The following is a 23,469-nucleotide window of genomic DNA, read 5'->3' as shown; positions in this document are numbered from 1 at the left end:
TATTTTTTTGGAGTATTCTGTTTAAAGCCTCACCTTTGTTTTACACAGGCTTTAGATAGTTTCATATCTGACTGAGCTGGACATTGAGATGAATGATAATGCTAACGGATAACTTTCTCCAGATGTAGACTTGTTTAGAAGCAGTTTTTTATACAACTCTTTTTTTTAAGCTCCAAAAAGGACAAAAACACCATAAAATCATTATGGAAGTATAGTCCATCTGATTTGTGACCTAAATTTCAAGTCATATGAAGGCTTTTTGTGAGGAACAGACTATAATTGAAGTTATCTTCCCTTCTCTTTGTTTGAAACTTGACACACATGGAACTGTAAACTGGCAGACTGTGTAAAGATTCTTTAGAATCTTTCTTTTGTGTTCAGTGGAAGAAATAAAAGTACAAATATTTTGAAAGACATGAGGGAAAGGTGGCTACACCCTCTTCTACAATGAATATTACCCTGCCCAACCAAGTTTCAAGTTTGGTTTATTTATATAGCGCCATTGAATCAGCAGCAGCCAACAAATGTGCTTTACAACATCGGATAAAATATATACAAGCAAAAGCAGTAGAAAACTAATTTCACAAATACAATCAGAGACAATTTTCAATCTAAATTGCAAAAGAAAATCAAAATACTAACAGAAGTCAAATACACAATAATCATCAAGGAGCATTAAAAGCAAGGGTCTAGGGTCCTCTAGGTTTAGGGTCCACAACAGCAAAGGCACGTTACACTTCTTAACGCAAAACTAATTCCATGTTATCTCTTTTTCACACTATGGCAAGACAGAGAGTCAGTTACATTCAACTTATTAATGGTATTGAATGTAAAACGAAGATACAGTACGTATATATCAAGGACTTAATCAATACATACAGATAACAAAACATTATGACCATCCTGAAATGCTGTTGGTCCTCTATGTGCTGCCAAAACAGTGCATGGACTCTACAAGACCCCCCTGAAGGTGTCCCGTGGTATCTGGCACCCAGACATTAGCAGCAGATCCTTCACATCCTGACAGTTTGCGAGGTGGAGTTGCCGTGGATTGAACTTGTTGGTCCAGCACATCCCACAGATACTCAACTGGATTGAGATCTAGGGATTTTCAAGCGCAGGGCAACACATTGAACTCTTCAAGATGTTTCTCAAACCATACCAGAACAATGTGTGCAGTGTGGCAGAGTGCATTATCCGGCTGAAAGAGGCCACTTCCACTAGGGAGCACCCTTGTCATGAAGGGGTGTACCTGGGTCTGCAACAATGTTTAGGTAGGTGATTATGTTTAGGTATGCCCAGAGCATCACACCCCCTCCACTGGCTTGTCTAACTGTCGCCAGTTTGGGGGTTGTCCCTTCTCAGACCACTGTTGACAAATTCTGCTGACCGGGGGCAACCCATTCGCCTTAACATTTCAGAGATACTCTGGGCCAGTCGCCTTGCCATAACAATTTAGCCCTAGTCAAAGTCGCTCAGATCTTTATTCCTGCCCATTTCTCCTGATTTCTATAGACCATTTCACAAGATGTAAACAACACTGGTCCAGAAACACTTCCTGTTTCAGTTTGTAACTGTTTTCTTTATTTCACAAGTAAAGAAAACATCTTAAATATGTTTGTTTAACTTTTTGATTCAGTTTTAAACGTTCTGTTGGTTGTATTTTATCCCAGCTTTTCTGTAGTGTTAAAAAACTGAAACAGGAAGTGCTTCTGGACCAGTGTTGTTTACATCTTGTGAAATGGTCTATACATTATGAGAACTGATTGTTTGCATCTAATTTACCCAGACCTTAATATGTGACCTTGTCAGGAGATTAACGATATTCTCTTCACATAAAAAAAACAGTATGTGACAAAAGAAGTATACTCATAAATGAGTAGGCAAAAAGTACCCGGATGACGTCTACTTCTGTTGAGATTCTAGAGTGAGCATACGATGGACACTTTACTATCCTATGAGGCCACAGAAGAGGATCTGGGAATGGCAGAGATACTTTTTTTTTTTTTTTTAGCTGTCGTGAAATAATTAATTATTCAAAATACCTAGAGTGTGTTTTCTTACACCGACAGTGTATATCTAACTTTTAAACTCATTACTGATTAGAAAAAGTTTGTTAATGCTAGAGGAATAGTATATTATTATTGACAATCAAAATAACATGTATTGGATTTAAATGCAATATGTGTAGGCTAAAAGATTTGAGCATATTTTCCTTTAAACGTGCATGTTAAACTTTTTTTGATGTTGTTGACAAAAGGAAACACACTTTATTGATTTCATAAAAAAGCATAAATAAGAAAGCAGTCATATTATTACAGGGGCATATAAATGTTAAAGTATTTCATGATTCACATCATTAGGGTGTTTGTCACCATAGTAGAAGTCTTCATGTCATTTAGCAGACTTAAAAAAAGTTATGATCAACAAATGGAAACAAAAAGATTATCTGCTGAAAACGAAAAGAAAACGAAAGTGAAACTTGAATAAATGAAACAACCAGATACAAGTAGCAAGATCAATGAATAGTAAAGACGGCAAAACAGACACGTAACATGAGAATATTTGAGGTCGAAAGGTTAAATTTCATCCAGGCATGTGCAGACTTTGAGTGCCACAAGGTGTGCATGTGTGGTTTTAATTTTTGGAGCCTCCGCCCATAATCATAAGTATGTAGAGGAATATCATAATGATATCCAGGTAGAGAATTAAGGCAGCAAAGACGTACTCTTCAGGACTAAGGCTGTATTTTTCCCTCCCCATCACCAACTGACAGTCCACTGCCAGGAACTACAGGAGAGTGAAAGAGAAACATCGTAACAGTGAGAAGGAACTGATGTCATTCTTAAGCACTTACATATAGTTTTAGACTTGCGATCAGTATTACAGAATATTGATTATGCCTTACCAAAGCGTAAAGAAGGGCTCCCAGAGATCCGTAAAGAATCTGCAGAACACGGGAGTAGAAAAAGATGCTGAAGAATCCAAACATGAGGAAGTCGACGGCCAGTATGAGCAGAATGCCGTTACAAACGGTGAAGTCCAAACGGGTCTGAAAGAATCACAGCAAATCAGAATGACTGAACTGGAAAAGAAAGCAAGGCAGAGCAACTATATAATGAACATGAACTTGTTTTTTGCAGGGTTTTCTATAAAATAATGCATTTTATAGAAGATTTGAGGTTTTAAATGCATTTTTAATCAAACGATCTTACGTCAGATTAGTGTAATTTACAGCACGGGTTTTCATTCTTTTAAGTGCCACAGACCCCAAAATATGATAAACATTTAAAGGCAACTATATTTTCATAAAGACAATTAATTCAGTGAAAAATTTGTAATCAATTTGAAAATATTTAAAATCTATTGTTACATTATTACATACTCATTCATTTAGGCTATCCATTTACATTTTTGACTTGTTTTTCATTAAACTTTTCAACTTAGCATCCCTTTGGGGCCCCCGGACCCCAGTTTGAAAACCCCTGATTTACAGAGAAACTGAAAATACCTGGGCAGAAAAGATGATGATGGTGAATGAGATGACCAAAGTCGACCCTAAAGCGATCACCACAGCATCTGTGTTGTGATAGGAGGCTACAGTTCCCACCATGTAGGACAGACTCAGTGTGACCACTGACTGCAGGCAATACAAGGACAAATTATTTTCTTTATTAATGTTTTGTTTATTACAAGTTGTAGAACCAACTGAAACCACACGAAAAACTAAAAAAACAATTAAACATTATGACGTCCGGACAAAATATGAGTGTTTAAGCAAAATAGTACTGTCACATGCCTGTTCTGTCTTGTGTTGCACATGGGTGTTTTGTCATTTTGGGCCATGTGCTCGTGTCATTGTCTGATCCCTCCCCCTCGTTACCTGATTGATGTTTGAGTTGTTCCACCTGTTCCCTCTTGATTTGTTCCCTTTATAAGCCTACTTTTGTTTGCAGTCTTTGTCGGTTCATTGTCAGATGTTTCCTGGTTTGGTCTGTGTGTTCCTAGTTGGTGGTGTTTTGAGTATTCAGTGTTGTTCATGTTTCTTTAATTATGTTTTTCCCCCCTTGTGGGTTTTTACTTTGTGTTTTGTTTTCTTTTGTTAAATAAATCCTTATACTGCATTTGAGTTCTCCCTCTCCTTTTGAATCGTGACAAGTACGTGCTCTCTCATTTACAGTAATCTTGATTTATTAATAGGATCAAGTAGAACGAAAGTGAAAGCAATTCAACTGTTGTGAATCTGGCGGAAATTCTTAAATTTATGTAAATATGTTTATTTGGCAAGCAGGCATAATAAGCAAGATAATGCTTATTTTGAGATAATGACAGGCCGACTGTATATAACTGCTCATTGCTCACATAAACTTTTATATTTAGCCTAAATGTAGCCTACTGAACTTGATACAGAGGAAGTTGGTAAAATAACTAATGGTTGACTTTAGAGAAGGAGGTTTTGTCTTGGGTAAACCTATATATTCTAGAATGTTTTTAAGTACTTCATTTTAGGGAAGATTCAAGAGGAACCAACTTGGTTAATAGTTCACTGAAACCCTTTACACGGAAAATGGAGAAGAATCAAGAGAAGCATAGAGCCATGAACCAAATCAACCAGAACAAGGAGAATTGCAACATTTTCATTGATTTGAACAAAAAAGTATCAGGCAAAAATACAAAGGTACAATCCCATGAAGCATTGAGAATGCCATAATTTAATTAAAAATACTGTAGAAATATTAAACTATTGATTTGAAGATGTTCATTAGGCTATTTAGAAACAGTATATTTGACATTTATTTCAAAATATGCATAATATTAATAACATGTCGTTCTTCGTCTTCTAACTGTAGGTGACTTTTCTGGGTTGCGGTAATGTTCTACGTGTAATACAACGCATAAAGACATTTGTAGCATTATTTTATAGTCCTGTTCCCCATGTACATATGTACGTAATTGCCATAACTGGTACTAACCCTGAACCTAACCTCAACCCATGTAATTACCTAGTACTTTCTTAGGTAAGTACACTGTAAGTACGTATGTAAAATGAAGTGCAACTGTGTATTCATACACAGACACTCACCAGTCCCAACAGGTTCCAAGGATGTGTGCGACTGAATGTGGAGCACACGGCAAGACACATGGACACCACTGCAAAGATAATGTATGAACTGAGGTACACCCAGATGTTACCCTGAACTGCAGTCTTGACCGTTTTTGAGAAGGTGAACACACAGACTACAGTGAAAGTTACTAGTAACTGAATCGTTACCACACTGAACACCTGTGCGGGTGGAAAGAGATATTGAAAATAACAATCAGGGCCACTGTTCAGAACAATCAATACATTTACTGTAGCTGGCAAACGACAAGAGATTCTCACCTTTCTGATAAACGCTTTCCTAATGGTGTCATCCTCAAATGATGACATGAACGGCTGATGTTCCTCAGGTGGGGATACATCTGTATTAAAGAAGGAAAAACATTATTCTTGTGATACTTTACATGTCATTAGATGGCTATCGTCCTGTAAAATATGTCAAACGTTCCTCAGATTGTTTGATTTTGTCTTTATAATAAATGAAATGTTATGGATATTGCAAACAGTGGAGTACCTGCCGGGTTTGGGTCTGCTGTTTTGCTGACGCCTGCCTCTTCCGGTGGCAGATCAGGTGGGATAAAGCCAATTTGTGCAGGAACAGGTTGGGGGTACATTACAGGGCCCGTAGGATAAGGAGGGGGCATGTATGGAGGGGGAGGATACATTGGTGCTGTCGTTGCATGGCTAGGGTCACTCTGAAAGTTTTGGTTCTCTACGTCCGTCATCCTAAACAAGGTGGTTAGATGAGATTGTATCGTCAGATTGTTACAACAGGAAATTGTTTTTAACATGAATTTTAAGTGTCTACGTGCAACCATAGAAGGATAAGAAAAAGCATCAGTGTACAGGAAATAGTGGTGTCTGCAGTGTTTGTTTGTTATTATGTGGTTTGTTATACACTCTTAGAAGAAAAGGTTCCAAAGGTTCTATCAGCGCAACGTATTTGGAACCCCTAAAAGGTTCTATACAGAACCATTTTTAAGGGTTCAATAAGAACCCTTTAGGGTTCTTTGTAACCAGGAAAAAGATTCTATATGGAATGCATGCAAATGAACGTTTTTATGAAGGCATGTGAATGATCACAAAATTCAAGATGTGCGGGTTACAAAATATTTATATCATTTTATGTAGTTAATCAATATCACACGAAGAGTGCCATTTCAGTTTTTCTCCTCAAAAAATCAGCATGATTAAAAAATGTGATATTAAGTTACTACAACAGTTTAATAAACAATAATTTAATTACTACAAAATGTTGCAGAATAATGTAATATATGAATGAATAGCCTATTTGATATGCCAACAGCCGATTTAGAAATACATTGAAACAGTAAAAGAGTGTGTGAAATTTGGCACTTTTTTTAGATGGGGGACACATGAGAGGAAATAGTAATTTTTTTAAAATAATTTCCTTAACTACAACAATTTTAAACAGTATTTGTTAAAACACTAGAAAATTATAGGCAGGTGAATTTGATCAAGGCTGGATATAACTGCAGGCATGTTGATCTCGGCAAGAGTTGAGAACTGTTAGCATATGAAACATGTCTGCAAAAGTAAAAATAGTAACTAGATGAAAAGAATAAAAACTTGAATTACAAAAAAAAGTAAATGTATCATTATTATATTTATATTGAGAGACTATAGATCATTTTTTAAAAGCTGTTGAAAAATAAATCACACTGCAGAAATACAATATATTATTTAATTTTAAAATTATAGCCTATATTAACATTTCCACTAAAAACTAATATATTTATGCTTTATTATTCTTTTTAATTAACTCTTTTAGTTAAGAAAAGACGAGATGAGAAAATGTTAAAAAAAAATCACTTCATTTCGTTTTTTTTTTTCCAAAAGCTTTTTCATTAGGTGATTGTACAGAGAATGCTTTAGCATGCTGATTTCACCTAAATCAGTAGTATTGCAGTTCATTTCAATTGGAAATGCTGAGTGGTTTACAAATGGGCCAAATCCTCAATTTATTGTCTAAAAGCTGAGTAGACATTTGAGCCATTGAGTGCATATTCACTGTTAAAAGCTAGCTTTTTTTCTCATTTGTATTTCAGTTGATGTTGTCACTTTATTTTAAAGAGCCTACAGATTTTAATTAAATCAGGTTTTACTTTACAGAATAGTAATTTTTTTGTCTCTAGAACAATTAATTTCTGCATTGACATTAACCCATTCAAATATTCTATATTATTATATAAGAAAAAAAAAAAAAAAAAACAGGTAAAAGCTTACCTTCTCCTTAGCGTTGCCTTGTTTGAAGCCTGAGCACTGTGAGCTCTGAGGTTTAATGCTTCACCTGTTTCACACAGGCTGAAGTAGGTTGCACATCCTCCAATTACATAATTTACAAAAAACCCTGTGTGGAAAATCTGCTGTGAAGAAGTTGATTGCACACAATCGGCCAAACGTTGCTAATGTAAAAGTTCAAACCATTGGCTTCCTTTCTCAGCACATTTTTATGAGTACACCATTAAATCACAATTCTAGTGTGTAATCTTTTAACAGTTGTATTCTCTTTTTTTTGTTTGTTTGATTGTTTTATACAAGTAGATTAATAGGAAGTATACTTTGGCCATGTTGGTTTGTCTGTGTGTGTGTGTAGGAGGGGGTACCAGGGTTAACGAGTTTCACAAATTCAACCACAAAATGCAAGTGCAACAAGTTGTCGAAATGTAGGTTATTCAAGATTTTGACACTTCATAACTCAAGCACAATGGCTTCCTTTTTGACAGAATTCAAAATATTTACTATTGAGATAAATGTGCAACTGCATTACAAAATCCATTTAGAGTCTACAATCTTAACTTAGGAAAAGATGAACCAAAGCACAACAATCACACTTAAGCATATTTATTGTAAAAAATACATATAAAAACAATTTTTCAGACATACAAAAGATTTAGGCATAGAAACAGCATCATGGACAAACAAAAGACAAAGCCATTTTGAAATGCGATACATATTTACACTTTAATAAATAAATACTCAATTGTTCTTTAGCAGAATGAAGGCAGATTGTCCGTGTTTGGGGATGAGAATATTTGCAAATCATATTGACCTAAAGAACATTCCCAACTCATTCATATTTGACTGACAACTGTCAAAAACACAAGATCAAGTGGGTAAAGAGCACTGAATAATTACAGAACTTTCTATAGCATTCATACTGTGTGTGTGTGTATATTCATATATATATATATATTTCAAGAAAAAGAATCAAACCACCTTTGGAGTTAGCTAAGCCCCAAGTTAGTTTAGTATGAATATTGAGGTATGGCACCACATAAGTTAAAGGGCAAAAGCTAACTTGCAGAGCTTAAAAGATGTCAAAATATTCTGACAATACTTTCCCTCACTCCACAATGCACTACACCAACACAAAACATTTGGCATTTCTTGCGTTTTCAATTGGAAAGAACCGTTAAAACTGTCATGTAAAGGAAACAAATTGCAATACTTTCAACGGTAGAAGAGGACACCGCTCTGAAGAGGCAAGGAAATCACCATTCAAAGGTTTTACCACTCAAAATATGAATCCTTGAGCGAAGGCAAAAAGGTAACAGACCAACTGACCGCTACAAGACACAATAGAATAATGAACATAACACCCACCCACAATCAAATAACCCCATAAAGCCCAAAACATGGAAAAAAAAATCCTCTGAAATATTTAACAAGCATCTCTGTGAAGGGCTGTCTAAGGAAACTGCCTTTAAGGGGGTCGATGACATCGTCATAATTACCCCTCATCTGTTCTCAATCACCATCTTCAGGCAAAGCACGCGCCATATGGCATTACTGCGCCTGACATACATCTCCACACCACAGATGGCCTCATTCAATGCAGAGAAGGCCTGGTGTAAAAAGTGTAAAGTGACAGGATTTCTTTAGCCGGCCACGTCTAAGATGCAGAAAAGCAATTTCATCTCCTGCACACAACTTTCCCTCCAAGAGCAGTACACGGAGTCAGCTCAGAAGTCAAAATCTTCAGCACGAGTACACACTTAAACACACACTTCACTGCAACCAATAACACGTCCATTAATCTATCTAGAGGAAGTATTGCTCTGATCTGTTAACAAATGTACAGTTCAATTGAGTAAAATCAATCAGATGAAGAGGTTAAAAGAGCTTGATGTGGTAATGAGAGTTTTGCCTCAATGATAGAAAAGTCACTATTCATGGTAGTTTCAATCTATTTCACTCTGCCTCTGAAATGTTCCTATAGTAACAAAAAGGAAAAGGGTAAACAAAATAGATTAATACCAAAAACATTTCGTATCAGTCGAAATATAAAACATCATGCCTCTTAGGTAATCCTGTGCAATATTTACGCATGTACAACTCATTTGCGTTCATTCGGGATCTGCCCAATAACCTCAAGTAGTTCATTCAAGCCAAAGCAACCCCAGCAGGCTAAGCCCAGCATTAATGACAGATCGCCACGTTCCCATGGTAAAAGAACCCTAACGCCACGCCACTGCGGGAGATCAAGATGTCCACGCGGAGACAGAGGCGTTCCATGTTTAACTTTCCTCTCTCCATATTTACATATGACTATTTTTTAAAGTTCTTTTCAGTTTACCAGTTTCACTCTTGAGTTTTAAAGTTAAAGAGCTAAATATAAAAGGCAAGCAGAGCAAACCCGGCGTCCGCTCAGGTGCTGTAGAGCAGAGGAAAGCCAAGTCTCAAGAGTCACATCAGATAGTTAAAGCCAGGCTCACTCAGGGCCAGACTGATTAAGAGGACCACAAGTGTTGATGCTTCTTATTTGTTTTTGTTTCTTTCTCTCAATCATCTCAGCAGAAAATATATGCACCTGCCAGGGGGTATAGGCTCCTAGAAGGAAGCAAAAAATAAAAAAGTTAAAATAAATAGAAAAACAAAAAATGAAATAATGTTATAGTTCACTCAAACATGCTAACAAATCTGTATGCATTTTTATCTGGAACACAAAATAAATAGATATTTCGAAAAATTGTGGACCATACAATCAAAGAGCGGGGTCTAATGTTGATTATTGAAAATATCTTTATACATGCAGAAGTCATACATGTTTTGAACAACATGAAGGTGAGTAAATCATGACATTTTGGAAAAAAAAAAAAATCTAGTCGAACAAACAAGCTCACCTGAGTCATTGTCATTGCACGTGAACATGAATCAATCAAAAGGATGCTCAGGGCAGCATGGCTTCACTTTGCTCCAAGTGTCAATGCAGCTATTTAGAGAAATATCCACCATTACATATTTGAAAGCATTCATTTGTACATGATTAATTCTTGTAAAAGAATGGTTAGCCTAACGGATGCTAACGATTAATCGACAAATGATTAATTGCTGATAATGATTTAATCAATAAAAATGATTGATGTTTGATTAAGTGAGGTCATTGGAGTGCATCATTTTGAGGTGCGTGCGGCTTATGTGCAGCAGATATGCTTAGAAAAATGAAACTAGCATTCTGTGGTTTATTACATCTGATCTATTCGCTTTCACGGTACTTTGATGTCATACACCAATCGGCCTACACAGCGGAACTTAAAGTCAAAAGCAAGAGCCCGACCGATATGGATTTTTAGGGGCCGATGTTGATATTAGGGAGTAAAAAAAACCTGATATTGAAATATTGGCCGATATTATTTATGTGTATATTATAATACACTAACAAGAGTGTATATTATAGTGCAGTACCAGTCACACTTTTCTATTCATGTGTGCAAACTTTTGACTGGTACTATACATAGATTACAGTAGCCTATAAATAAACAGAATATTTATATAAACAGTTTTTTTTGCAATGATTACTAAAATGTATATATAAAAAAAAAAAACGTGCATCATTAATTATATAAATACTGTCACTGGCAAAACTTTTTCTTTTATCTTCTTTTATTAGTCTTAATTCCTCTAGTCTCTACCAGTGACTACTACTTTTTCATGCTATGAAAATAGAGCACTTCTAATATGCCAACAAATTAAAAAGCACTGGTTAAGTGATGGTCATATTCCCTATATTCACTGTAAAGCCAAGTTTCTAGCCTTTAAATTGACACCTATTTTGTGTTGGTTAAGCAAGTGGTTAAGTAACGTGATAGTTTAGAATCACCACCCGCTTCGCTTTAAGGTTGGTTAACAATTAATCGAATAATTATCAATATGGGAATTTATGCAAGCGGACACCCCTATATAGTGTAATTTACAATTACCTCTTATGGTAAACGCAGAGGCAAGCAAGCCGAGCAATGGTTTCTCCCTGTAGAAGGTCTTCAAGACAGATAGAGCACTCACCACTGTCCTTAGCAAGCACATCCGCTGTTGGACAAAGAATATACAACAATTAATAACTAAGATATTAGCAGATGAAAGAAAAATGGTGATACAAACTAATTGGAGGCTTACTGTTATAAGGGAGAGGTGGAGAAGTTAAACAACTTAAAAGGTGTTCCTCGATCCGCCCTCCAGGGAACGGCTTGGTGCAAAAGGGACAGCGAATAGCTGGTAAGGAGAGAAAAAAAAAAAATCTAAGCAATGCAAAATGGATACAGAAAGGATCTCATTAAACGCACGCCTGTCAAAGTAATAGACGGGTGAGTTTGCACCCATGTGGCCCACTTTTCTGAACCCTCTGGCTGGACAATGGCCATCTGACCAATATAGTGAAAAAAACGATTTACACAGACATCATTAGTAAACTGGATTTACTTTGGTCTTTTCGTTTCAATCCATCATAGATCATCCTGTCAGGAATGCCTGAAACGTCTATAAAGTCCCCAAAGCCTAATTATGGTGTAGCAAGCTCATTAGTCTCGTGCAGAACCATTAATCTATTTTAATCACCTTCCATATTTTATATGCTTTAAAACAGAATAAAATCACTTAAATACCAGTCACCCTGGGTTTGTTGTCCATTTTATTATGTACATAAACTTTCAGTAACACTTTACAATAAGGTCCTTTAAAGCATTAACTTATTAATGATTTATAAGTATAATTCTTTGTTAGTAGTACCAGATGAGTAAGGCTAACAAATGGAACCACTTTTGGTAAAAGTTGTTACCAAACTTTCATTAAGCCAACTAGTTAAAAACAAAATTAGTCGAACAGAAGACACTGGCAACTGCAGCCACTTTCCTTGAATTAAAGTGAACGGGGACCAGGGCAGTCATTCTACCTACAATATTCTGTTGAAGTAAAATAGATCTAAAACAACATGAGATGAGTAATGACACAATTTTTAGGGGTTGAACTATCCTTTTTTCAGAAACACGGTTAAGTATATGCTTATTTCGTTTAATACATAATATATGTACCTGTTGAGTTCCGGCCAAACCTGTTAAATGTATATTTGCCTATCACTCACTGTAAACAGTGCAGGTTTAAATTGAAGAACGGAGATTTAACAGGGTGTAACGTTTGAAATGACTGTCGAAGCGACGAAACAATCTGCTCTTTAACTTACCACCGTGGCGGTTGTTGAGCCTGTAGAGGCCGATCCACGCCTCGGAGACTGGCCGTGCGTGGGTCCCTCTCAGCCGGGCGGACCTCGTCGTGACTCCACCGGTGGAAGAATGGCGACCGCTGGGCAAACGCTCCGAGAAAGTGCGCTGCGGTGCACGGCCTATTTCCTCTCCGCCCACAGGGCCTCCAGGACTGTCATCCTCCTCGCGTTTCTCATCGGCTCCGTTCTCGTCCGTCGGCGAGGCCTGGCTGCTCAGCGACGGGGATGTGTGGCGGTCGGCGGGACTGCCATCGCTGCTCGCCTGCTGCCCGGTGTCCGAGTCGCTACCCTCCTCCGACCTGCTGCGGTTCGTCTCGGAGTCATGATCAAAACTCCCGGAGAACTCCACCATGAGACTAGTGGGCCTGGTGCTTTGGATTCGTCGGCAGGATTCTCTCTTGATACCATCTTTATCGAAAGGTGTCGAAGCAGCTTCCTCGTGTAAACGGCTCGATCTCGTCCCCATGTTCACCCGCGCGCAGAGCTCGCGCACTCCCTAATACCGATCGATCGATGACTGATCAGCTAACCCGATTGCTTCCGTCACAAAGCCCTTAGGCCATACAACCATATGCCACATTTATTTTAAAGTCGTAATGATAACACTAAGAAGTGCTGAGTTTTATTTCGCTTTCAGTTATGACAACTGCCTACCGCATTTTCCCAAGTACTCCTCGCTGCAGACTATGGTCCTTGTTCAACGGCAGCAACGCACCATACCGGAAGTTGGCCTCTTTCCTTGTTCGTTCAACCGACAGTGTGACCTCACGCTCTAAATTAACTTTTTATCCAATAGAGGAGCAGACGCATTTGAAAAGTGGGTTTATTTAAAAGTGAATTAATTAGTGAGAAATTGAGAATTAAATATTATGATAGATGTCATCCGTAACAAGGTATTTTACGCGACGTCACAAAATTGTGTTCCCTTTTTATAGCCTGACCTTTTTTATATTTATTCATTTATTTTTAGTATTGATAATGTTTATACCTGTTACAGGCTACTAGCTATGTACATTTGTTTTTATATGTTTATTTTGTGTCAATACTAAACTAATTAATAACTATTGAAATAAAATAAAAATCTCTTGTCTCTGAACAAACCACTGATTTCAAGCTGGGAATCTTTCACATCACAATCCACATGATTATACATTGAGGCATTTTCCTATAAAGAATATACGCAAAAGAAAACTGAATAATGTGCAGTAGAGGTATTGCTGTAAAAGTTATTATTTGTGACATTTGCGACAAATAGCCTACACATTAATCCAAAGCTTTTGTGGGTCAGTGTTGCAAGTCCAAACAATACAAAGGTCATGTTTACTTTTACAGCATCATCTGGTTCAGTATTGCCCCAAAACTGTGCAAAATTCAACATGCAACATAAAAATCAGCCATACAAAGCTATGACTATGATGCTTTTATTGCTTTGTGTTGGCGTCTCTCACTGGCACACGATTTAACTACATCAGCACAGCTAAAGGACATTGAGGAAAGGCTACGAGCCACAGAGGAAACACTGAAAGAACTTAAGAGAAAGAGTAAAGGCATTAAGGTTTTTATCTACATCGATTATTTTCAAGACACATTGATTTGCTGAATCATTTCCAGCCCAACACATTATAAAAACCAATGTGGCATTATAACAAAATTATGAAATGTTCTTTCTGAACAGCTTTAAGGATTTTCACAAAAGCCTTAAGTGATAAACTTGAATCTAGGCAGAGAATAAAGGTAAATGGAAATAATTATTCTATGAGTTATATCTAAAACCAAGTGTAAATTAATATGAACAAAATAAATAACCAAGTCTACTTATCTTTTCACAGCCAAAAAGATTGCCTTTTCAGTTGGACTTTTGGCATCTGGATCCCAATACATTGGACCCTTGGAAACTCAGAAAACCCTGATCTACCAAAAAATTTTCACTAACACTGGAAATGCATGACTCCAACACTGGTAACCTGTCCTGTTCACATTTCTTTATTATGTTAATTGTTGTGGAAAGTAAATCGTTTTCAAATTAAAAGCATTTCTTTACCGTTTCTGATTTCACATTGTGTATGTGTCTTACAGGTACTTTCATAGCACCAGTGAAAGGAGTCTATTTCTTCAGATTTTATGCTCATGCTCACCCTTTTAACAAAGCGGCAGCCAGTCTCCATAAGAATAATCAAATCCAATGCTCTGTGTTTTTTCTGAAGCCTGAGACCAATGCTAATGAACAGCTTTAAGGATTTTCAATGGTTTTCAATGGTGTTGTTCTCCCACTGGAAAAGGGTGATGAAGTGTGCACACAGCTGTGGGAGAACAGTTGGGTTTATGATGATGAAAACAGCTATACCAGTTTCAGTGGTTTTCTGCTTTTCCCTTTGTGAGGTTCCACTTAATTCAGAATGGAATGTGACAAAAAAATGTACTCGTGTCATAGGGATAATAATAATATTTGAGTGATATTTACATTAAAGGAAGAGAACATTGTACAACATTAAAAAAATTGTCATTAGCTTCTCTAATGACAACAAACTTAAAACATTTTCGAAACTGTATCTCCATTCTTTTTGTTGATGAGTTTTCTTCAGGCCATTTGTAATATATCAGTATGCAGTAAATTCATTTTTAGCACACAAAAAGCTGGTCAATGTGTCATTATTTTACTAGTCTTGATTATGGTATAAATACATTTACACATCCAGATGTGACTACTCACCTGAATGTTTATGATACTGAAAAATCAAAAACTAGGAGTTTTTATGTGGCTAATCCTCTGTTTACAAGATTTTCTTTATTCCTTTATCATTCAAACATCAGAGCACTAACAATTCATAATCTGTTTTACAGTTCGCACACCACATGCCACTCGGAACTACAGTTAATATCATTCCATACACCATTTTTGTAAATAACTGTACAGTCCTCTGCCCCATTATAATCGTTTGGCTCATTTTCTTTCCAGTTGGTGAAAGTTAAAGGTTGGCCATTCATATCCACAAAATGCCCTTCTTTCTGTTTGTCAGTTGCACCAACATATACGTAAGTAGACTCGAGGGCAGCTTGCAATGATGTTAGAACTTTGTTCTCATCTTCACTTCTTGGCAGGACAATTTTAGCACCAGCGTCAGAGCAGAACTTCTGTGCCTTCTCAAAAGTTCCCTGTAGCCCATCGGACACATAATATTTCTGTCCCAGTTTCCTGAACATTTGAAATCCTAGGACTAAAAAACAAAACAAAATTTTTTTTTTAAAAAGGAATTGTACTAGAATATTGTTACATGAATGAACAAAAAATGTGGTGTAAACATTATTTATGTATGAGTACCTTTCTCTACTACAGTGAGTCTGTCAGTTAGGTATTTGACATCTGATTGAAGTTGTTGTACTAATGCACTTTGAACACCAGTAGCTGTAAAAGAATACCAGAGTTAAAATCAGAAGTAGAGTGTGGAAGAAAAATATTTTACAGATTTTGTCTTGTACTTTATGTAAACTCAATTAAGAAGAAAAATACTCGATCACAGACAGTCTAGATCTTAATTCAGCATCATTAATTTTACATAGACCGTATATGTTTTTTTTTGACTGACTGACTTTTGTATTCTGTTTTCAGACAAGAAAAATATTGACACCTTACTTGTTTCAATTAATAGTTTTTTTCTGTTTTGTAAAAAAAAAATATAATGACCACACACACACACATTACTGTTTAAATTTTACCTGGCAGACCTGGATTTCCTTTGTCTCCTTTAGGACCAACAACACCCACAGGTCCTATTTTCCCTGGGGGTCCATGTGCACCAACTCCTGCAGAGAGAGAGAGAGAGAGAGAGTGTGTGTGTATCTTTCAGCTTTAGAACAAGGTTGGTTTCCTACCATTCATCAAACAAACAGGTTGTTTGATGAATGGTAGGAAAACGGACCATGTTACTCGCTTCTTATCTTCTTTAGACTGGCTACCAATTCTATGATGCAGTATAAGATTCTGCTGTATGTTTTTAAAGCACTTTATGGAATTGCACCATGCCGAATATTTAGCTGAGCTTTATAAGCCCTAAAATGTGGGTGTAAGATTAAGATCAGCAAACAAGTTTCTTTTAACTGTTCCCTGTGTAGCTACATCTCAAAACTAAAGGTGTGATGGCGCAGTGGATAAAACACATGCCGTTGGTGTGAGAGACCCGGGTTCAAATCTACTCTGAGTCACCAATGTATGTGTCCATGAGCAAGACACTTAACCCCTAGGTGTGCGACCTCTGACATAAAAGCGTCAGCTAAATGAATAAATGTAAAGGTGAACGTGCCTTCTCAGTCGCGGGTCCTAGATTGTGGAATGAGTTACCGTTGGATGTTAGATACTACATAAATTTAAATGTTTTTAAGTGCCATTTAAAGGTGTATCTGTATTCTTTGGCTTTTAAGTACAGTAGTACATGGATGTTTTCTTTTTTTCTGTTTGTCAATATGTCTGCTGGTTTTTTAATTGTAATGTACAGCACTATGGAACTACAGTGGTAGTCAGTAAGGTACTATATAAATGAATAAACGAAACAAAGGTAAGCATACCACTCAATCAATTTTGAACACAATAAAGCCAACAAGGGGGGGGGGGGGGCATTAACCTGGATCTCCTTTTTCTCCTTTCGGTCCAGGAAACCCATCTCTTCCATCTCTGCCAGGGCTGCCGTTGTGACCAGGTATGCCCGGCACCCCAGCATAAGCTGGACAGCTACTTTCAGATGCAGCTAGTAGAAGCACAAACTCCATTAGGAGCAGCGCAGCACAGAGGTGATGCTTTAACAGCGCCATCTGCTGTTCACTGTGGAAATGGCAAGATTTAGGTTTCTGCAATGCTGTTGTTGTTCAGCCGTCAGAGAACAAACACGCATTCTTCAGTTCAAATTATACATTTTTTTTTCCACTTTTCCAAATTCCTCTGTCAATATAATTATATTTAATAACAGAAATAGGTTTGATATAGCTAAAAGTATTTAGTGATTTCAAACAAGTTTAGCCTACTTTAAAGTAACAAGAAAGTAGGCTAGCCTAAATTAAGAAAAATACATGTAACTTTTTGTCTCATATTTTTTCAGTTCTCTATTGAATGCTAAAAAACGATTTTGCCCAACAGTGAATACAAAATCCTTTTCAGTGAATACAAAAACGGGACAAATAATACAAATTACAGACATTTATACTTCAAAAGGCATATGGATCTTACCAACAGAATAGGCCTGTCGATCAGCACCAATGCATGCACAGACCCTTCAGCAGATTTCAATGACGTAGTAGTAACTCAGATCAGAGTTCGTTCGATGACAAAACAAAAAGAGAAACAAACTATTAGCCTAGGTTTATTTATACAGTGTCATTTTTAGATCTGTATAGTTCTATCAGTCTTTTGTTTTTCTTTCCCGTAATTTAGCCTATCTGCGAAATGTAATGAAATACGACACATGATTTATGACTAAACGATCTAGGTCACTGAGTCTTGAAACGGGTAGATTGCTTCCTGATAGGTGCTCAGTGTTTGTCCAATGCAAATGCAACTGTGTTTGAACAGTTGAAATAACATCAGGACATCAAATATTTTTGTTCCAAAGATATTTTTTTCTCATTAAACTATTTATCTGTTACTAGTTGCATAAATAGGCCTATACACTTTTGGTCTAGGCCTATCTTAAATCTGAGGACTCACTGATTGATAGGAATATTGGTTACTTATTTAAAGTTACTAAAATGTCTGTGTGTTTTTATCAACTAGATATTCAAATACCACATTTAGGCTAGCTATAACTGCTGAGAAATCGCAGGATCAATAGCCTATCACTAATTTGTGAAAAATATGATGAATCCATTGATGAATCCAAATAACACAAAAAATACTTGACACTGCTTTAAATTTTATAAAACAAGATCCAATTGTTGAGTAAACATTAATGATTAACCTTCTTTCTAAGGATAAATAGGATTGAAGTCATGGGTTTGTTTATTTCATTCAGAAGTGCAAAGGCTAAACTTATGACATTGGTCATCAGAACCAGAGCATTTTTTTTTACCAATTAATAAAGTGCTCATGCCCGGTGTAGACAGGATGTTATAGTTTGTTCTATAGTTTGTTTCCTAAACTAAAAAAAAAAAAAAAAAACTTCATAAGGGAGAACAAGACTGTGTTGCAGGATAAAGTTGTTAATGAACCTCGATGAACCACAGTCTCTATGCAGTTATGCTGAAAAGCTGCATACTTTTCTAATGTGACCTGATCCCAAAATGTCCCCCTTAAGTCAGCACAAAACACATCCTTTCGACCCATATTCATTAGTCTTGTGAGAATATAGAGGAAAGGGTACGGAGTAAACAGGAAATATTTGCTTCAGGGGTACAGACACAAGTTTCTCATACAAATACTTTTTATTAGCAAAATCTTAAAGCTTGCCCAAATAATATTTTGAGACAAAATTGCCATGATCAGTTTGTAAATCTTGATATAAATGAATTTAATTCACTTAACTATACATAATGTGTATCGCCATCTGTTTAATGTCTCTAATAGATAAGTTCAAGCCACTTTTTTAGGTTCACTGTTCCTGTGTTTTCCTTGTTTTATTAACTTACCGCAATGCTTCTCATTTTAAAATAACATTCGGGTACTTACCATTTAAATGGAGGAGTCCAGGTGACACCCAATGTCTGTTGTCCAACAAGTCCACAAGACTAAAATCACACACGGGACTGAAGAGAGGAAGGTCTTCTTGCTTTAAATCTGAGGGGCTTTATTGTTGTAAATCTGATATTCTGAAATACAGCTCTTCCTCTCTGGATATCCTTGTGCAATGTGCTTTTAGGGAGATTAGGCCCTCCTAACCTTGAGTTGGGGGGGTGGGTGGGGGGTCACAAGGCAAGGGGGTCCAAGTTTGGGTCACAGGGGCACTCCCACCCACCCCCACAAGAAATGCCACTGTATGATATGATGATGATGATATGATGGATGGATCTCATGAGACAGGAAGTGAAGCTAACGTTGGATTCGGACATTCCTTGGTGACTTTATACCTTGGAATGCATCCTTTGAAGAAAGCATTGTTTTCAGATGCAGCCAAAGCATTCAAATAAGGGCTACAATAGGAAATACTCCTTTTATTTCTTAATTATGGCAATTTAATAATTATTAAGTTCACCCTATAGGAAACATTATAAAACAATAAAACAATGCTGTTCAAGGCATGACCCCTATAAAATGTAGCTATTGAAATGTAAACATTTAAGCATCGCATTAAAGAATGCAAATGTAATGTCTATATCTATACAAAAGTGGGTCACTGAACATTTTTTTACAACAACATTCAATTACATAGCTACCAGTTTAATAGAGCCATGTAGAAATTTCCACAGCCTTCAAAACTAAAAATCACTCATGTGACTGCTGAAGAGTATGGAGAAACACTAGAGACGCCTCCACCCATCTTTAATGCATCTATTTGGTTCATTACGGTAGTGACATAGTCATGACATGACAGGTGAGGAAGTTAACAAGTTTCTCTGGTTATTTGAATTCTGCAGCTCACCGGTTTACTTCATTTTCACCAACACTTCACGAAGCATTAAAAGGTGAGTTTATGTCTTTATTTTTAGTGACACACCACTGAACGTGTCGCACGTAATAGGCTAATCCAAATATAGTGCGAGTTTGTTTACAACAGAGTAGTGACGTTGCTCGGCTGTCAGGGCAACTTTCATGTAATCACTGCAGTCAGTGTTAGACATACTGCGTGCTTAACGTGTGCGGATGTCGTGTGTAAACATTTTACCATCGTGAAACATGAAATGAGCCGGAGTACGGTGATGAATTTGTTTTATTTGCGTGGTGGCATAAAAATCGACATTGCGAAAACACATTTTTATTGTTCTTCATTCATTATATCAGCTTGAGATAGAGGATGCTCTTTGACCCGCACTCCAATCGACAGCAAGTGCCTACCGAAATCTTGAAGAGAGATTCCAATCCGACGGGCGCGTAACGATAGCAGTATCTGCACCTTTAGGCTAGCAGCTACATCACATCCAGTTCGAAAGACACTGCTACCATCAGCAAGAAAAGGGGATATCACATTTGCTGTGTCCCAATGTGAAGGCTGCGTACTTCGAAGGCTGTAGACTTCGAAGGATGCAGTCTATTTGGCCTTCGAAGGACGCTTCATGTAGCCTTCGTGGGATTTCCTAATTGCGCAACCAGGTGTTCCCTATTACTGCTCCTGGCGCCAAGCAACGGAGCGAGAGTACAGCTGCCACCCTGATCATTCATTTAATGAAACTGAGTAAACAGCTATGGAGAAAGGCTATTGTCATTTTGTTGTTTTATATTTTACTGGAAATTTTATGTTTTATATTGACCTGTCTTTAAATGAGGGGCAATATATATAAAATCACATAATTTCAATTCACATAACCACTAAAAAAATATTTCGAGTCATGTATTTTCGGCTCAAGAGTTGGCCAGAGCTGGTTTAATGCTAGAGGCTGCGTCCTGAATAGCCAGATTACACTGTAAACTGTTCAAATATTGGGTGTTAACCTACGTAAATATTGTAATGAAATAGCCTAAAAAATAATAATGATAAAACATAGGCACATATAGCCAATAGCCTATTCAAATGTTAATCGTACCATACGATTTTGTAGGGTTTTCTTTTTATTGTCTAAATGGACCATCGTGAATATATTTATACAGGCTGTCATTCCTATTTGAATATTTTAAACCAAATATAAAAAGTCCAGTGCAAACGTACTCCCGCTCGTCGTCGTCAGCTGTCAGTCACAGTTGCTAGGCGACAAGAACAATCCTCCGCAGGCTAGACCGGTCCGAGCGCTTCAGGTGCGCACTTTGATATGGGACGAAGTTGAAGTTAGCAACAATTTGTTAATATTGTGACAATGGACCAACAATTTGTTACTTTAATTTTTAAAATAACCAGTGGGAGAATGTAAGGAACTTCATACTGCGATAGTATTCATGTACAAATGTGAAGTAGCCTACCCTTTTCCCTCACAGGACCACAACACTACACATTTTACATTAAACGACACAAAACAAAAGTATATTATAGTTTAAATGTATCAACCTTGCAAACACTCACAGACCCTTACAAAAATAAACAAATATCCAGAGCCATGAATTCTCTTTTGTGTACACATTTAAAGTTGCATAAAATAATGAAATAATGAATAATAAAGAAATACAATGTACAAGAAATGCAATACAAGGCTATAAAAGCCGTTTTCGCATTTCCACTTGACAAAACCATGCAATGCTGACGAATGAGTTAAGATGAATAATAAGAAGGAAAAAAAACGAAAAAAACAAACAAAAAACTTTTGGCTCTTAACACTGGTTTCTCTGGCTATTTGAGTAAATAAAAACATAATACTTTTACATTTAAATGTGAATTTGCCGTCCACCACTGAACTCTCGGCCACCCTTTTTTTAAATAAAAATGCTGTCGTCACCCGCGCAATGATTTATGGGGTAGGATCGGGTAGGATAGTCCGCGAAGTGTCCATTTATGTATCGTTCCTTTCACGGGGAAATGAAGGGTGCATTTGGCGTCGCTTTTGAATTAGGTAAGCCTTCGTCGCGCTGCAATGACGCAACCGGCCTTCGAATACGGCCTTCGGAGGATGCATAACTGAATTGGGACAGCCTTCATCCCACCGAGATGACGCAATCGGCCTTTAAATGCGGACTACGCGGATGCAGCCTTTGAATTGGGACGTACTTCGTCGCGCGGCTGTGACGCAATCGGTCTTCAAATACGGCCAACCGTCCTTCAAATACGGACTTCGGAGGATGCAGCCTTCACATTGGGACACAGCTAGTATTTCATATGCAGTTTATAGGGAAATTTGTGTAGTTATCACCAGTAGGCATACTTAAAGTTTAAATAAACTCGGTGAAAGGGTGAAAAGGAGTGGAGAAAACTATTGTTTGTTTTTTGTGGTGTGTCTACATACTTTACGTTTGTTGTTTGCATAAGACACACCTTGTCAATGTAGTGATTCTGAATTGCATAACCTTTAGACAGAAAATCTTTGAAAATTTGACATGTTTATGGTTGACAAAATAACCATATTATTATTAGGCCTTTTCACCCATGCGGTAGATTTTTTTTCTTTACAATTACAGTAGTTATAATGAGGCAAATTATCTTAAATAACAAACTATTTCTTTACAATTTGTGACAGGGTTCCATATAGCCAATAGGGGCAAAATCTTTCCTTGGCAGGGCAGCTGGCATTGAAAAATGTTGTCCCCTCTTAGCAAAGACCTGGGCCTGTATTCATGAGTGCAAAGAGTAGCTCCTAGTAACAAAATTCTAAGAATATTCTTCGAAATGTGGATGTTTACTCCTAAAATTAAAGAAAAAATCCTAGTAAAGAAAAAAGGAATTCAGAAAGTATCTTAACCCTTAGAAGAGGTCTTAAGGTCAAAATTGTTAGGAGCACGGACAAGGACTTTTAAAAGAGTTTCTTTAGCAGAGGAGAAAATGGCTTGTGTTGAAAATAGAAAAAGAGAGAGACTGAAAACACTGTGACGCGCAGAAACTCAGTTCCACTCAACGATAGTTCACTCATTTATTAGGCCTACTCTTCAACATGTAAAAGTATAACCGATTGGCTACTGCTTTTATAAAGTCATAAAAGTGCTGTGTGAGTGCGCTCCTTCTCTCTGTCAAAGCCCCATTGAACTCAAGTGAACAGGTGAAGCAAACAAATAAACCATTATCACTTCCACCCCAAAACCCCGGTGGACACGCCCACCAACCTACAATCCGAGTGCAGTGAATATTTATGAATGAGACCA

The 23,469-nt window shown here is 37.1% G+C and overlaps 5 protein-coding genes across 5 annotated transcripts in view; 2 read left to right on the top strand and 3 right to left on the bottom strand.

Annotated features, from left to right (window-relative positions):
• Positions 1-468: 468 nt before the first annotated feature.
• LOC120465149 (protein lifeguard 1) lies at positions 469-7,455 on the bottom strand. The gene is made up of 7 exons (XM_039654778.2): positions 7,349-7,455; positions 5,616-5,827; positions 5,384-5,463; positions 5,084-5,284; positions 3,512-3,640; positions 2,909-3,052; positions 469-2,790 (listed from the first exon to the last, which is right to left on the bottom strand). The coding sequence occupies exons 2-7, from the start codon at positions 5,824-5,826 to the stop codon at positions 2,638-2,640; spliced, it is 918 nt and encodes a 305-aa protein (XP_039510712.1). The 5' UTR covers position 5,827; positions 7,349-7,455; the 3' UTR covers positions 469-2,637.
• Positions 7,456-7,950: 495 nt separating this feature from the next.
• LOC120465072 (uncharacterized) lies at positions 7,951-13,359 on the bottom strand. The gene is made up of 5 exons (XM_039654672.2): positions 12,579-13,359; positions 11,519-11,614; positions 11,326-11,431; positions 10,249-10,337; positions 7,951-9,955 (listed from the first exon to the last, which is right to left on the bottom strand). Exons 1-4 carry the CDS (start codon positions 13,081-13,083, stop codon positions 10,280-10,282), a joined length of 765 nt encoding a protein of 254 aa, XP_039510606.1. The 5' UTR covers positions 13,084-13,359; the 3' UTR covers positions 7,951-9,955; positions 10,249-10,279.
• Positions 13,360-13,469: 110 nt separating this feature from the next.
• cbln13 (cerebellin 13) lies at positions 13,470-15,315 on the top strand. The gene is given in 7 exon segments (XM_089131154.1): positions 13,470-14,059; positions 14,062-14,164; positions 14,293-14,334; positions 14,337-14,351; positions 14,447-14,561; positions 14,563-14,576; positions 14,694-15,315. Coding segments are annotated over 7 exon segments (717 nt in total). The 5' UTR covers positions 13,470-13,933; the 3' UTR covers positions 14,996-15,315.
• A 68-nt stretch (positions 15,316-15,383) lies between these two features.
• Positions 15,384-18,509, bottom strand: LOC120465073 (mannose-binding protein A). The gene is made up of 5 exons (XM_039654673.2): positions 17,833-18,509; positions 17,234-17,430; positions 16,332-16,418; positions 15,937-16,020; positions 15,384-15,832 (listed from the first exon to the last, which is right to left on the bottom strand). The coding sequence occupies exons 2-5, from the start codon at positions 17,418-17,420 to the stop codon at positions 15,453-15,455; spliced, it is 738 nt and encodes a 245-aa protein (XP_039510607.2). The 5' UTR covers positions 17,421-17,430; positions 17,833-18,509; the 3' UTR covers positions 15,384-15,452.
• Positions 18,510-20,081: 1,572 nt separating this feature from the next.
• Positions 20,082-23,469, top strand: part of tep1 (telomerase-associated protein 1) — a 26,593-nt gene continuing 23,205 nt past the window's right edge. The window contains exon 1 of the mRNA XM_089131153.1: positions 20,082-20,219. The gene's annotated coding sequence lies outside the window, so the exon portion shown is untranslated. The remainder of the gene's footprint in view (positions 20,220-23,469) is intronic.

Source organism: Pimephales promelas, chromosome 5 (genome assembly GCF_988280905.1).
Source record: "Pimephales promelas chromosome 5, fPimPro1.hap1.1, whole genome shotgun sequence".
NCBI classification, from domain to species: domain Eukaryota; kingdom Metazoa; phylum Chordata; class Actinopteri; order Cypriniformes; family Leuciscidae; genus Pimephales; species Pimephales promelas.
The sequence above is the reverse complement of the archived record's forward strand: the minus strand, read 5'-3'. Positions and strand labels throughout refer to the sequence as shown.

What these genes read in the sequence shown, in the direction of transcription:
- LOC120465149 (XM_039654778.2), bottom strand. Translation starts at nt 5,826, where the DNA reads ATGACGGACGTAGAGAACCAAAACTTTCAGAGTGACCCTAGCCATGCA. An exon ending in GGAAAGCGTTTATCAGAAAG is followed by an intron (nt 5,285 to 5,383) that starts GTGAGAATCTCT and finishes CCACCCGCACAG; the next exon opens with GTGTTCAGTGTGGTAACGAT. An exon ending in GAGCCCTTCTTTACGCTTTG is followed by an intron (nt 2,791 to 2,908) that starts GTAAGGCATAAT and finishes ACTCTCCTGTAG; the next exon opens with TTCCTGGCAGTGGACTGTCA.
- LOC120465073 (XM_039654673.2), bottom strand. Translation starts at nt 17,420, where the DNA reads ATGGCGCTGTTAAAGCATCACCTCTGTGCTGCGCTGCTCCTAATGGAG. An exon ending in AGGAGAAAAAGGAGATCCAG is followed by an intron (nt 16,419 to 17,233) that starts GTTAATGCCCCC and finishes CTCTCTCTGCAG; the next exon opens with GAGTTGGTGCACATGGACCC. An exon ending in AGGAAATCCAGGTCTGCCAG is followed by an intron (nt 16,021 to 16,331) that starts GTAAAATTTAAA and finishes ATTCTTTTACAG; the next exon opens with CTACTGGTGTTCAAAGTGCA.
- LOC120465072 (XM_039654672.2), bottom strand. Translation starts at nt 13,083, where the DNA reads ATGGGGACGAGATCGAGCCGTTTACACGAGGAAGCTGCTTCGACACCT. An exon ending in GCTCAACAACCGCCACGGTG is followed by an intron (nt 11,615 to 12,578) that starts GTAAGTTAAAGA and finishes TCTCCTTACCAG; the next exon opens with CTATTCGCTGTCCCTTTTGC. An exon ending in CTCTGCGTTTACCATAAGAG is followed by an intron (nt 10,338 to 11,325) that starts GTAATTGTAAAT and finishes TTCTCTAAATAG; the next exon opens with CTGCATTGACACTTGGAGCA.